Source organism: Mustela erminea, chromosome 10 (assembly GCF_009829155.1).
Source record: "Mustela erminea isolate mMusErm1 chromosome 10, mMusErm1.Pri, whole genome shotgun sequence".
NCBI classification, from domain to species: Eukaryota; Metazoa; Chordata; class Mammalia; order Carnivora; family Mustelidae; genus Mustela; species Mustela erminea.
In genome coordinates this window covers 34,905,061-34,920,737 of record NC_045623.1, presented here as the reverse complement: position 1 = coordinate 34,920,737, position 15,677 = coordinate 34,905,061, and the positions used below count along the sequence as shown (strand labels likewise).

General features: G+C 37.4%; 1 protein-coding gene across 3 annotated transcripts in view; it reads right to left on the bottom strand.

Annotated features, from left to right (window-relative positions):
* Positions 1 to 448: 448 nt before the first annotated feature.
* The window catches only part of KYAT3 (kynurenine aminotransferase 3), a 58,049-nt gene continuing 42,820 nt past the window's right edge, over positions 449 to 15,677 (bottom strand). For all 3 annotated transcript variants that reach the window (XM_032361541.1, XM_032361542.1, XM_032361543.1), the window contains 7 exons: positions 15,513 to 15,589; positions 13,993 to 14,082; positions 10,055 to 10,241; positions 7,779 to 7,855; positions 7,426 to 7,512; positions 941 to 1,015; positions 449 to 781 (listed from right to left, as the gene is read on the bottom strand). In XM_032361541.1, coding sequence (XP_032217432.1) covers positions 953 to 1,015; positions 7,426 to 7,512; positions 7,779 to 7,855; positions 10,055 to 10,241; positions 13,993 to 14,082; positions 15,513 to 15,589 — 581 coding nt within the window. In that variant the 3' untranslated portion in view covers positions 449 to 781; positions 941 to 952. The remainder of the gene's footprint in view (positions 782 to 940; positions 1,016 to 7,425; positions 7,513 to 7,778; positions 7,856 to 10,054; positions 10,242 to 13,992; positions 14,083 to 15,512; positions 15,590 to 15,677) is intronic.

Here is a 15,677-nt window from a genome sequence, read left to right as displayed (position 1 = left end):
TTGAGAAATAGTGGATTTGAAATGAAATTATAGTGAGTTTAAAAAAGTGATTATTTTGAGAGCAGATGAGAAACATCAGGAGAATACTATAGGCATAGGTGGGTACAGTGTGAGATGACTAATTTATTATCTCAAAGGTGACACAGCCTTAAATGATGAAAGGTCCAGGGTGTACCCAAGGGGGTGGGTGGCTAAAGTGGAGAGTGGGGTAGAAGTGAACATCGCCAAAGGTGAGGTCAAAGTTCTGAAAGCCTTCATAATCCGTGTGGACCTTGAAGCCACTCTGGAAGCTGGCAGTATTTGGGACAGAGAAGCAAAACTCTGAGCAAAGTTCAAAGGCACTGGTTAATGAAGGGGAGGGAACTACATGTGAGTAGAGAAAGGACGGACTTGGAGTTGAGGGCATATAAGTGGCAAGAGTTTTCACACGATGGTGGAGAAATGGAACTGCTACTAACATTAGTTGAGGGTTTATTGAGGCTTTACGTATATCAATCCATTTTATCCTCACAAACTTCATCTGAAGTAGGTACTATTTTTTAAAGTAGGTTCCATGCCCGACATGGGGCTGAAATTCATGACTCTAAGATCAAGACTTGCAGGCTCTACCCACAGAGCCAGACAGGGGTCATAAAGTAGGTGCTATATTTTATTCCCTTTTTATGATGAGGGAACTGAAGCACTGAGAGGTGACGCATCAACCAGCATCTCATAGTTCTTATCCACAATGCTACTCTGCCTGAGGTAAAGTGGTACTGGGAGGTGTTCGCATACGTTTCAACTGAAAAACAAAAAAAGAAAAACCACAGTGGGGTTAACATTTTGGAAAAGCAATGGAAATATTTCTTCATATTTCATGGGTACTGAAATATTTGTTTTTCAGTGTCCAGTAGATGGCAGCACTAAATAACAATTCCATATCAGGTCATCTAATACAAACCTTCTGCTTGGATCAAGACTTCTGTCCAGTCCATGCCTTAATTATTTCTTCAGCAGCATCCAGTGTACTGTCTTTCTGTAAATAAATGAAATAACCTCATTATATATAAAACAAATTCAAGATGGAAGTACATATTTAAATATAGAAAAAATATACCAAAGTCAATGGATCAGGAAAAGTCATGTAGTGATTTGGGAACCAAGTGCTCTTCAACCCCTGATAACTTGAGCAGGGCCCAGCTGGGCTCTAGCCTGTCCTTGGCCTCCACAGCACCAAATCCCAGAGTGTTCAATCCGGAATCATGCCTTCTCAGAAGATGAGTCATTGGAAGCCCTGCCCATATAAAGCCATGCCCATATAAAGCCACAACTCTGGCAGGTGCATGGACAGAAACTGGAAAATGGCATCTATAGTATCTTCCCCCACCTTGGTGGTCTAGTATACAGGTCCCGAGCTCTTTAAGGAGCCCAGAAGCAAATTAAACAAATCAATTATTTATAATGTTATATCCATTACTGCCTAGCTGGAAAAGTGAATGAACTTCATAAGAATTCAATATTAGAGGAGCTAGAGAAGTGTGACACTGATCACTACATCATACTGTTTTGTGATACTGGCTGCCAGTCTATTGCTCCAATCCTGACACTAAAGAAATGTACAAATCAACTGGCATGTGGCCAAAAAGCATCACCAAGAAAATGATCGACAAGCTGTTAAACGCAGTTCAGACTGAAAACAGTTTAAACTGATCCCTGACAAAACCACATTCACTAGTGCGGACACTCTCACTATTTTATAATCATCAGAGCAGTCCAAGCAGCTTGCCGTGCCAAAGACGACCCAGACTCATAAATGACACTGATGCCGGCAGCGAGTCTGAAGGATGTGCTCATGGGATCAACATTTATTATTTTGGCTTTCTTGCCTCTCACCTCATCCCCTTTTGTGCATGATCTGACACCCCTGATGATATCCAGCCTGGGATATTAAAGGACTGAGACTCAGTCTCCAGCTGGGGCATTTGAATGTCTTTAGGAAAGGAATTCATAAGGAAATCCTTTCCATTTGGGAAACTGCATGATATTCATTGTGTTGACTGTCAACATTTATATCCAATGCTAAGATTTCTGAAAAAATCATTTTTCCTTGCTGCTCAGAAAAGTTTACTGAAAATACTGGCTCACTAAAAGCATTAAAATCAGCAGTCTCTCTCTTCTTAAAATGACATTTACAAATAAAATGATTCCTTCTGACACAAAATCATGGTGAATGGTACCATTGGCTGGTATTTGCCTAATTGAAAATAGGCACGTTGAGCAAATTACAGCTACCATTCATTAAGTTTTGGATAGTACTCCAATGATTTACTTTAAAATAAAGACAGATTTTGGTAAAGTAGAAAAAATATCAAACATAATAGCACTAAATGAAGATTTAAGTGAATATTTGATCTCAAATGAAGAGAATTTTCAAAATTTTCAAAAATGAAAAGGCAGACCTATACAAGGAATACAATTAAATTAACACAGAGTTACAGAAACAAATCAGAGGGTGTAGAAGAGCTTACACAGAGTCAGAATCCTCTGCTCCTCCTCCCTACTCTGTCCTACTATGCCCACCATCCCACAAGACAACTTTTTATGGTAATTTCTGGTTTTAGTTCTAGTGGTTACTTCCAAGAACTAAATAATGCATTTGGTTTTATTTCTATTTGGTTTATTTTTATTTGGTTTTATTTATTGACTTCAGACAAAATTCACAATTCTCTGCTCTGAATGAAGAAAAATTGTTCATTCACACTACTATGCCCATTCCCTTCAATGTTTCAGTTATGATTTCTCATAAAACTCATTTGCTTTTTGAATAGGTAATGCCAGCATATGGTATAAAATTAAACTGACAGATATACAGTGAAAATCAAGCTCTTGTTTTTCTCCTCTGCTTTTTCTACTTCTTTTCTTTCCCTCTCTACCAAATAATTTAACTGAAAAGCCATTCGGTGGGGCTGAGTGAAGCAGGTGTCCACATACGGAGACAGGGGAAGCCTGGGCAGCCTGGTGCAGGATGTAGCAGCCTGAGTGGAGACAGGGGGGTTTCTTATGTGGGTGGCATGAGGTGTTGGTGATGGCGGTGGCAGTGTTGACTGAACAGGATGTCAGGATCCAAGCAGGGTAAGCCAGCATCTGTATGGCAGGGTGGCTCCAGGCAGGGTGCTGGAACCTCGATGGGATGAGGCAGGCATCTGCCAAGGTAGATGGGCATGGGATGTCAGAAACTACGAGGGGTGAAGGATTCCATGCAGTGGGTGCTAGTGGCAGCCTCGTGTACAGTGGTGGAGAACTGGAGGAGGGCATCTCTGCAACAGGTGACAGCAATAGCAGCCTGGTACAAAGTGTCAAAGCCTGAGGGACGGTGGCACATACCGAGGGACTGATTCAAGATGTGATTCCATGATGAAAGCCAGGGTTTTTTTCACTGTCAAAGAGGGGAGTTAAAAATACGGAGAATCCTTGAGCACCAGTCATTCGAAATGTACAAGTCGATTCATGGGAAAAAGATCCCAGAAGTAGAATTTCTGCGTTAAGAGGTATGTGCATTACATGTGGATGGAAATGGTCAAACTAACCACTGTTAAGAGATTTTACAAATGATACCCCTGCTCTCTGTAAGAGTGTCTTACAGAAATTTTTAGTTGTTCAGTTGTTTCCAAACTAATAGATAAAATAAAATTTTGTTGCAATTTTAATTTTCATTTCTTGTAATATGACTAAAGTGGGAGTCCTTTCATATATTTGAGAGATGCTGAGAATGTTACCCATAATCACTGTAAAGTGCTCCTTTTTGGCTTATTTTGCCTTAAGTCTCACCTGCTTTCTTTCAATTTTCATTATTTTGGCACGTTTTGCCATCCTTTTATTTTTAGCCTTTCCAAGAGGTTGAGTCAGCCATGGTAACTTTCCTTAGACTTTTTGGTATTGCTCCTGTATCTCTGAGGATTGAGTGTTGATCTGTTTACACAGATCCTCTTACTCTGCCCCCATGAAGGCTTTGGTTTTTTTGTGTAGATGCTGAAGGACTGTTTATCTTTTAAATCCAATAGATCTTAGTGTTAATTGTTCTGTGACAATTCTTCCTGAGGCAAAGCACTGCCTTTCAATTGCTGGAATTAGCTGCCTTTTTTTTTTTTTTAATTAAAAAAATGAAATTACTGAGCGTTCTTAAGCATTCTTAAGATAAAGCTATTAAATTCTTTTCAGGGTCCATTTTTCCTCCTCACCACAGAATTCTAGATATTTCACTTGTCTTCCACATCTATAATTTTTCTAATATTTTAAAAGTCTTTGATCCTCTCCACTCTTCTTTGCTCACTTTTCTCAATCCTTAAGATGCTTACAGAAGTATTCAGTGTTCCCTGCGCTGTTTCCAATCTCACTACAATTATCAATAGCTTGATTTTTTTCCCGTCAATTTTGTACCTGAGCTCTGACAAGCTGTCATTTTATCTTCTTATATTATCTAACATTATCTTCCCTGAACTTTAAAAATTTCTGCTTTCATCTCATTTTAAAGGTTCTGGATTTGAACTATCTATAGCAACATTTCTCTGATTGAATATTCTCTGACACTTTGTTTTCCCTGCACCTTTCTCTTCCACCCTTAATAGTGTATTTTTATAGATTCGCAGCTGATTCTTTTTCATTAGTCATTTTTGATTGAATTACCTCTGTAATCTCTTGCTAGTGCACCTACTGTTCCTGTTGCTCTGGTAATGAATATGCTACCTACTGACTTTGTCTATAATTGGAAGATGTATCTGCAGATCTATGTGAGGAGTTAGGGTAGCACTAGAAGACAGCAGAAATTCTCCCTGGTTCATAGTAAAGTTTAATATGATTGATGTGGACTTCAGCGGTGGGGACGTTTTTTTTCCCCCTCCCAGATAATTTAAGAGGCTACCTCCAATTTAATCTATCTCCTCCACAGTGCCCCAACACGGGTTAGAGCACACATGACAGGTATGAATAAGAAAATTGATAACCCAACTATAATCTCCTTCCCACCTTGCCCCACACAGGTTCTAGATGATACAGCTGTATCTCTCTCCTGCCTTGCATGATGCTAAATGAGTCTGGAGAAGCTCCCACTGCTAGTGTACTTATTGCGCTATTGTTTCAAATGAGTTGGTTCCCTGCTGGTGCTGTTTATAATTTGAAGATGTAGACACAAGAGACTTTCTAGGTGTCTTCCCTTTACTTTTACAGTATTTGGCAACTCTTCTTCATTTACTGGGGAATTTGTGAATCTGTTTTCCATTCTCCTAGTTGTTTTCATTAATTTCCAAGAAGAGAATGGGGAAGGGCAATGTTTATGATTTTAAAACAGGAAGTCTTAAATTAATCTTTTTTTTTTTTTAATTAGTTCTGCTTGTAACTTTAAAAGATACACTTCTCTGTCTAGGATCCACTGAAACATGAGAATATTCTTGGCCTTACTCTCTCTTCTACAGTTTGGTCAACTAAACAAAATATTAATAAATAAAAATAAAATATTATTAGGTTGTTAACATTTTTATTCTCTTCTGAATGAGTCTTCCAGAGTTTGTAGACTGTCTTTCAAAGTTGAAAACAATGTTTACATCATTCTGACTAGGTTTATAGATGAATGTGTTGGTAGTTTTTGGATCTTATTAAGCCTGTCTTCAGTAGCAGCATCTTAAAAATAGCAATGATGCATATATTCAGATTTTTAAAAAAGATTTTATTTAGACTTGAGAGAGAAAGAGTGAGAACACAAGCAGGGGGAGCGTTAGATGGAGAAGAAGCAGGCTCCCCGCTGAGCAGGGAACCTGATGTGGGGCTCGATCTCAGGACCCCAAGATCATGACCTGAACTGAAAGCAGCCACTTAACCAACTGAACCACTTGGGTGCCCCTCAGATTTTTTTTTTTATGTACAGATCTGATGATAAGCAATTCATTTAGCTTTCGTTTGTCAGGAATATACACTTCATTTTCAGTTTTAAAGGCTATTTTCCTGGATGAAGAATTCTGGGCTGATACATTTTTTATTTTAGCACTTTGAGGATGTCATTTCACTGTATTCTCGTCTCCATTTTTTTTTTTTTTTTGATAAGAAGGTGCTGAATTCATAAGCATGTGAAGTAGAGTCTTTTTCTTGCTGTTTTCAAGATCTTACCATTACATTTGGTTTTCAGCAGTTTGAGTATAAAGTGTCTTAGGGTGGTTTTCTTTCCTTTCCTTCTTCTTCTTCTTTTTTTTTTTTTTTTTTTTAAGATTTTACTAATTTATTTGACAGAGACACAGCGAGATAGGGAACACAAGCAGGGGAGTAGCAGAGGAAGAGGGAGAAGCAAGCTTCCCACTGAGCGGGGAGCCCGATGTGGAGCTCAATCCTAGGACCCTTGGATCATGACCTGAGCCAAAGGCAGATGCTCAATGACTGAGCTACCCAGGCAACCATTAGGGTGGTTTTCTTTACAGTCTGTTGTGGTTCACTGATCTCTAAGGATATTGCTTTTCACCAAATAGGAGGAGATTGTGGCCATTACTTCTTTTTTTTGGGCTATTACTTCTTAAAATACTTTTTCTGCCACATTTTTTCTTTCTTTCTTTCTTTTTTTTTTGGTACTCTAATTACATGTATTATCACTTGATACTGTCTCACAGACCTAAGGCTCTGTTTATTTCTCAAAAATAATTTTTCCCTGTTTTTCAGATTAGATAATTCTATGAATCTATAATTCAAGTGGGTCTTTATTCCTGATATCCTCAATCCTCTGTCTGTTAAGCCCCATACATTTTTCATATCAAATATTACACTTTTAAATTCCTGAATTTCCAGTTGATTTTTTTATAGTTTTAATTTGTTCACTCATTATGACTATATTTTCTTTTAATTTCTTGAACATACTTCCAATATCTGCTTTAAAGTCCTTGTCTGATGATTCCTATATCGGGGTCACCTTGTAATCTGTTTCTACTGACTACTTTTTTCTTTATTAAGGGTTATATATATATTTTGAAAAGATTTTATTTATTTGAGAGAGAGCACAACCAGGGAGAGCGGCTGAGGGAGAGGAAAAACCAGACTCCCCACTGAGCAGAGAGCCTGACGCAGGTCCTGGGATCATGACCTGAGCTGAAGGCAGACACTTAACTGACTGAGACACCCAGGTGTCCCAAGGGTCACATTTTCTTATGTCTTCACATGTCTAGTAATTTTTTATTTCTGCTGGACATTGTATTGCTACATGGTAAGGTGTCTGACTGATTATGCTGTAAAACAGTAAACTCAGTACTTCAAAGTGTTGAGTTTTGTTCTGGTAGGCAGTTAATTTCATGGCAGCAAGCCAATATTTTAAAACTGCCTATGAGCACATCATTCTTAGCAAGAGAAAAAAAGGTGCTTTATAAATCAGAAGGAATGACATCATAAATGTGTTTTTGAATAGAACAGGGAACTTACTTTTATGAAGCAAAATCGCACAAACTTCTCAAACTGTACTTTGGTCTCTGTGTTACAGAATGCTGAAACTGGAATGGCTGACAGTTTCTGAAAAATAAATAGGAAAATAAAATAGGAAAACTACTTCTACTTCAACTTTAATTTTAGAATAGATAAATATCAAAAACAAATACTTCTAAATGTTCACAACAACTTCTAAAAAGAAAAAATGTTTTTAAAACCCTCCACATAGCCATAAGTGGAATATCACATAACAAAACTATTGTTAACATTGTTCAAAACATGTCAGCAAGTATTCTTCATAAGTTAACCATAAAATACAGCACAGTATCTCAAAGGCCAATAAAAATTACCTTATTTTTAGTCATCCATTTCACAAATTTATAGTCATACGGTTCATTGCTGTCCTTCATACCAGAGAGGTCTGCATCTAAAACAACAATGAAAGTTAGATGGTCTATTATATCTGAGGAGAAGAGGTATTTCATTTAAATCTTCCAAGATTCAAAATATTTTCAGAAAATAGTCACAGAAACTACTGAAGTCTCACACTATATGGTGGGTTGGGAAGTGAGGAATTCACAGTGAGGAAGTGAGGAATTCATTCTTTTTTTTTTTTTTTTAAGAACAATTATTTCCAAGATTATGTAATTAACTCCATTTTCCATTTGCTGTTGCAGCCACAAAGTTCATTCTGAAGTTAATGCTAATCACAATAATGTGTGAACCTATATGAAAAATTCGCTTCCTTCCCCTCCTATGTGAACTGATCCTCTGTTACATAAATTATTTATATATATTACTACATAGAAATCTTTTTAATATAAGTTAGCTTAAATGCTCTTTGGAAATAAATCAAATATGTAAATTAATTATTTTAAAAATAACTCATGTTGCACAACCCTCTCAAGTTCCCTTTCCTTCTCAGGATCTTTTGTACTATTACTTAGATATCTCTCAATAAATTTTTTCTGTTGCCCACCAATAATAATAATAATAATAATAATAAATAAAATAAAATAAGTACATAAACAAAAAAATAAAATACATAAAAAATAAAAATAGTTCATGGATGGCTCAGTTGTTTAAGCATCTGCCTTCAACTCAGGTCATGATCCCAGGGTCCTTGGGATAGGGTCCCACATTGGGCTCCTTGCTCAGCAGGAAGCCTGCTTCCCCCTCTGTCTGTCACTCCTCCTGCTTGTGCTCTCTCTCTCTGACAAATAAATAAAATCTTTAAATAATAAATATAAATTAATGTTGAAATGGTATGGATTTTCAATTCAAAGGCAAAACTAAAGGTGATGAAAACAGCTGTGTCTTTTTATCATCTCATAAAATGAATTATACACTTAGATGTACCATAGGAAAAGTGATTTCTAAATCTCAGAAAATAGGACATCTTGAGGGGCTTTATATAATAATGGAGCTTGGTAGAGCCAAACATACATAGCTTTCAGGCGATAGGACAGCAAAAATCTCTGGGCATAATGGCTTCTGCTTCTCTCACAACAAATGAAGAAATAAGTCACTGTTTGGTTATAAAAATCAAAAGTTTCCAGTCTTATAGAAGTTAGTATATATAAAATGCTTTTCAAGTTCTTTATTGTAATAGAACCTTAAAACAAACTATTTGGCCAACTTCTATCAGAATAAATTATGCTTTTAAATTTACTAATATTAACACTATAGGGTTTTTTTTTTTTTTTTGAAGAAAACTGGTTATATATAAAATGTTATCATGCTTCTAATTTTAGATTAGTATGGCATGTCAGAAATATATAAAATAGCTTCAGGTAATATAAAGACCATGGTTGGAGCACCTGGGTGGCTCAGTGGGTTAAACCCTCTGCCTTCAGCTCAGGTCATGATCTCAGGGTCCTAGGATTAAGCCCCACATCAGGCTCTCTGCTCAGCAGGGGGCCTGCTTCTTCCTCTCTCTCTGCCTGCTCCTCTGCCTACTTGTGATCTCTGTCAAATAAATAAATAAAATCTTAAAAAAAAAAAAAAGACCATTGTTTTTTGAAGACAAAACTATTTGGAATCCAGCTATGTGACTTCAGGCAAGTTATTTAAAACTTTTGAAGTCTTCACATCTTTAAAAGTGGAGCTAACAACACTTTCTTCAAATGGGTGTTTGAAAGTGCTAGGCATGTAGTAGACTCTCAATAGATATTATTTTCCTTCTTTACTTCATTTCAGTGTATTCTAAAATAACAAACATTCCCTGATAGCAACGACATTCTAGAAATTTTATTTTTCTTAAGTAAAAAGGGAACTAAAATTTTACTCAGGGGAACACTGGGATCATATATTGTTTCATAGACTTTTGTTTTAAATTCCACACTAGAACAAGATGATAGCAAATTCTATGTTTAATGGAATACCTAAAAGAACTGACTCCATAACCATGTTAACAGTCACACTTAAGGTTCAGGGACCTAAAACTCAAGACAGTTATTAAAACAAAAGACAAACAACAACAACAAAAACCAGTGACATACTGAAAAGCCATTTTCCAATAGACAAAATGTTGGTATGACTTTGACACCAATCTTTACTCTCTAATTCTAATATAATTTCACACATAAGTTTCCATATATTTGAAATAATAAAAACTCTTACAAACCTAGCAAAGACACATCAGCAATGATGAAGTATCCCCCATCAGGAACTATGGGCTTTAGGCCAAGATTTTCAAGCAAATGTATCATCCGATCTCTTTTGACTTCTAACTCTTTTGGCAAAGAATTGAAGTAACACTCTGGGTCATCCATGCGCTTGATGTCAATCCAAAAAGCTTGAGCCAAGGCTTCCTGCATGTTAAGATTGAAACATGTGGAAGGGAAATATGGTAATGTTGCTGAATTTATTGGTAGAATTAAAATTGCCTGAGTCACATGATTGGTAAAAAAAAAAAAAAAGAAAAAAGAAAAAAGAAAGAAAAAAAAGTCATTCAGGGAATTATAGCTAAATTCCTGTGAACTTATGTTAGACTATGTAAATTAACAGAGCAATCAGTTACATGTAAATGATTAAATCTAACTTGAAGAACTGAGAATGAGCCATGAAGACCTGAATTAAAAAAGAGGTTTTGTATAAAGATGGCTTACTTGGAAAGGAAAAGACATGAAGTTATTTTCCACTGAGATGAGCTGCAGAATGACTTGCTAGATCTAAGTCTGAAAGATGACCAAAGAAATGATGAACTAGCCAGCCTTTTCCCGTTACCTTGGAGGTGGTCATGGAAATGAAAGTGAACCCACTATGTCACTACCCATAGGTATGCAATAATACTTTTTTTTTTTAAGATTTTATTTATTTATTTGTCAGAGAGAGAGCAAGAGCGAGCACAGAGTGGCAGGCAGAGTCAGAGGGAGAAGCAGGCTCCCTGTGGAGCAAGGAGCCGGAGGTGGGACTCGATCCCAGGACGCTGGGATCCTGACCTGAGCTGAAGGCAGCTGCTTAACCAACTGAGCCACCCAGGTGTCCCAGGTATGCAATAATTCTAATCTAAATTCTAATCCCTGTTCTAATCATTCGTATCCCAGAAGTGTCTATGGACTGCAGGGATTAGAAAAGAGTTTCCAAGGTATATGGAGTCCCTTCTGTACCATTCCTCAAGAAAGCCAGAAGTGACAGGAGAGAAACTGGGAGAAGGGAAAAAGCTAATGTTGTTAAAGGTCATGTGGGTGTCTGAGGAGGCAACAGGTCAGGAAAAGGTAAACAAGTCTGAATCAGGACATACATAAAGAACAAGGATCTGTACAAGTAAGGGGGCAGAGGATTGGTAGGTCAGTGTGAACTAACTTAGAAATACCAGTTCTCAGCACAAAGAAGGGAACATAAGCAAATAATCAATAAGTGGAATGGTTCAGACAGCAGGGCAAAGTGGCCAAATTTTAAGGAAATTAATCAGAACCAAGAGGTATCAAGAACTAAAGGATAAAACATTCATTCAGTAAACATATACTGAATACCAATGTTAAATATTGGCATTGTGATAAAACACTGGGGCTATAATGGTAAATAAGAGAACATGATCCTCACCGTTATAAAGATTCCAGTTGGTGTGTACTGGAGGGGGTAAGTGGAAGGGATGAGGAAACAAATACATGCAAAAGGCAGGATACAGTTTGTTCTGCTGGAAGAACTGAGTCTGGCGTGGCTCAAGAGTAGCAAGAGTGGATGGCAAGAAATGACATGGAGAGACAGAGAAGGGTAAGATCACTGAGAAGACTGCATCCCGAAAGAAGCCAGCAGGAAAAAACAATTAATAATGATTTCCAGTACTAACAAAATCTTGGATTAATAAGGATCAAGCTGCATCAGCCTGGGAAGCTGGGGTTCTCTTGGGAAGCATGGGCCAGCTTCCAAACTTGGTTGTCTGAATGCATGGAAAAATCCAGGCACTTAGCTGAAATGGAGGACCAGAGCAGTCAGGAAAGGATGTTCCAGATTCTTAGCTGCATCCTTCTTTTTCTCAGCAATTTATTCACTCCCCATTGCAGGGGATATTGCCCTAGAAAAGTCAAAGCTCAAGAGACATAAACATCTCTCTTAACTGTAGTCTTATACTGGACTCCTTTTCTCAAGCCCCACATGTGACCCAACAGCAAATACTGTCAGCTCTGCCTTCGAAATATATTCACAACCCAATCACATTCCACCATTTTACTATCCCCGTACTGGTTCAGTCAACTGCTGTCTCTCTCCTGGGTTACATCAAGAGTCTTCTGACTCAATAAAGTAGGCAGGTCCCTTTGATAGTACAAGTTAGATCATATTACCCTTGTGCTTGTGCAAGTTAGATCACATTACCCTTGTGCTTGAACTCTCCAGTGGCTTATCTCACTCAGCCTTTATAGTAAGGAATATGACCTTACTTGATCTGGCTTCCAGCTACTCCTTTGATTTATTTCCTCCTACTCTTCTCCTTTGATTATCCGTCCCACTTTTGTACTTTTCACAGATACAAACATGACAACCAGACTGCTTACCCCAGGGCCTTTGCACTTGTTTTTCTCACAGTCTGGAAGGTTCTTCTCTAGGTAACCCATGTGACTAAGCTTCAATTCACAGCTCAGATGTCATCTCTGTGAAGCTTTCAAAGATTACTCCATTTAACATTGTATCTCCCTTAGCACTTTATATCCTTCCTCTTTCTTGCTTTATTTTTCTCTACTGCATCTATGAGTACCTGGCATATCAGTAAAATATTTACTTCTTTATTATCTGTGTACCGTCAACTAGGCTGTAAGCTCAAAAAGAGCTTTTCAGAAAGAAGATTCCTGCTATGTCTCCAATACTCAGTAAATGTTTGTTAAATAAATGAATGGACTTATTTTGAGTGGATAAAATGAATTTATTATTATATAAAACCAAAAGTCAAAACTAGTCTTTATTATGATACTGCTTTAGAGAGTCACTGGACAAAGAATTTAAAAAAATTTTTTTCTCATTCAGTAGATATTTTTGACAGGAAGCAAAAAAGTAAATTTACTGTAGCCAATATATTTCACTCTTTTGGCTTTTTAACTGTCTTCCAGAAAAAAAATTTTTTTTCACTGTTCTGATTATTCACAGAATAATGATACATAGATACCTATTATATATTCGTTTTTTAAAAACAGAAAAGATATAAAAAGGATATACATTAAAAAGTCTTGCACCCACCCCTGTTCCTAACTACTCATTTCACCTATTCCTCAATCCCCTACAATTAGCCACTTTTACTAGCTCTTTATGGATCCTTCCAGAGATCCTTTAGGAAAATACAAGTGAATGGTTTCCCCTTGTCTTATACAGGATATAGCAAAAATATACACTGCCCTGCATCTTGCTTTTTTTACTTTACAGTATATTCTGGAAATTTTTCCATATTGATCCTTATAGAGCTTCCTCGTTCTTTTCCTTTCTTTTCATTTTTTAAATACTCATAGTGACAGACAGAATGGCCCCCAAAGGTGTCCAGGTCTTAAAACCCAGAACCTGTAAGGGAGCCTGGGTGGCCCAGTCCTTCAGTTCAGGTCATGATCCCAGGGTCCTGGGACAGAGCCCTGCATCAGGGTACCCACCCTCTCAACCTCCTCACTGCTTGAATAAATAGAAAAATCTTAAAAACAAGCAAACAAACAAACAAACCCAGAACCTGTAAATATGGTACCCTGCATGGTAAAATGAACTTTGCATATGTTCAAATACAATCATAAAGATCCTTATAAGGGCAAGAAGGTAGCTGGAGAGAATCAGAATCATGTTAGAGTGATGTGACCATGAGCCAAGGAATGCGAGCAGTCCCTAGAAGACGGGAAAGACAAGGTGTCGTCACTGTCCTTCACAGAGTCCACAGTACTTTGCAATCCCTCCAGCAGTGTATGAGTGTTCAGAACTAAAACTTGATGTATTTAAATAAACAAAAGAAGCTGTTCTTGATAGCAATGAATATTTGTCCGTTCCTAAATTCCCAAACAGTACTAGAAGCCTGGCTCAAAAAGGGCACTCGAATACACAGCCTAAAAATAACACTTTTACCAAAAGACTATGCTTCAACCCCAAGTACCATACCTGTAAAGGCGTCGCACAGGTATAAATGGTGTTTTGTTGGACCGTCTGTAAATGTTTTATCAAATGATGAGGACCAACGGACCAGCCAAGCTGGAAAAGGAAAAGATAAAAAGCAGATTTCAAAAAACAAATCTAACTGTATGTACCAAATCTGATAGAGTAGCTCAGCTTAATGTAATTATTAAGTATATGTAAGTCTAAAATGTTCATACTATGAAAGTAGTACAGTGTTAGTATTTACCCCTCATTTCAACACTGTTGTATTGTGAGAAGTTTCCGCTGGAGTCACTGAACTCTGCTTTCAGAAGGTAAACAGTACCCTTAGTCACTATTATCCTTTTCTTTTCTAATTTGCTACTTCTGGTATTCTGAAGGTCTGAAAACTGTAACAAAGGTTATCTGATTTAGGTAAAAGTAACTCTGAATGAGGGCCTAGGGGGCTCTTCCAGAAGCTGGTTCTCCAGGCCCCATTTTCTTGATACTCCCTGCCTCTTGGCCATGTTCAGGAGAGGCCGGTTGGAGGATGACCAAGTTTCCAAGGTCTTACCATGGGTGTAGAGATTACTTAAATGAATAAATAAATAAAAACTAAACAATAATTTACTGGGTAAATTGTTATTGTATTACATAATGTGGTGCGTTAAGTACGTGGATTCTGAAGCTAGACTGCCTGCACTGGCTTGACTTTATTCGCAGTATAGCCTCAGGCAACTTACTTAACTTTTCTGTACTAGTTTTATTGCCTGAGAAAGGAGATGATAAATTATACTCACCTCATAATGCCCTTATGAGAACGAGCTTGTGTAAGGCACTTAGAACTCAGCACAGAGTAAGTGCCAAAATACTAGTTATTATTCTGTATTATTTTCTTCCTCCTTTTATATTAATATGCAATAATCTGAACGCTTTTTGCAAAAAAAAGAGTTCCATTAGTTCATTACTTATAAAATGAAAAACTTCCTACTTTTTGTGCCATTTACAGTGACATGGGTGGAGCCAGTGTTATGCTAAGCGAAATAAGTTAGAGAAAGACAAATACCGTATGATTTCACTCATATGTGGAATTTAAGAAACGAAACAAATGAGCAAAGGAAAAGAAAAAGAGGGAGGGAGGCAAAACAAGAAACAGATGCTTAACTATGGAGAACACACGGATGGTTAACAGAGGGGAAGGGGGAGGAAGGATGGGGCACACAGGTGATGAGGAGTCAGGCAGGCACTTGTGATGAGCACTGGGCTGGTATGGAAGGGCCCAATCACTGTACTGCACACCGGAAGCCAATATGACACTGTATGGTAACTGGAACTTAAATAAAAACTTGAACAAAGAAATGATCAGGTCTCAAAAAGGATAAAGGCCAACATGAAAGCCGAATGAGTAAATAATAAAGAAAATATCAGTCAATATAAAAACCTGTGTAAACTGAGAATATATGCATTTAAAATATACAAGTACAGAAACTCTACGAGAAATAAAATATATGCCTGTTTTGAAGACATTATCTTCTTCTGCATTTTACCTTCCAGCCAGTTACACTGAAAGTCTTTCCAGCACTTCCTATTGTTATTGTTCTCTCCCACATTCCTGGAAACGTAGCTGAATAGGAAAGAGAAAAGAAAAAGGTTAAGGAATTGCTTTCCCATCAATCTTTATTCAGTATAATCTAAAAGTAGTGTCGTCAGTG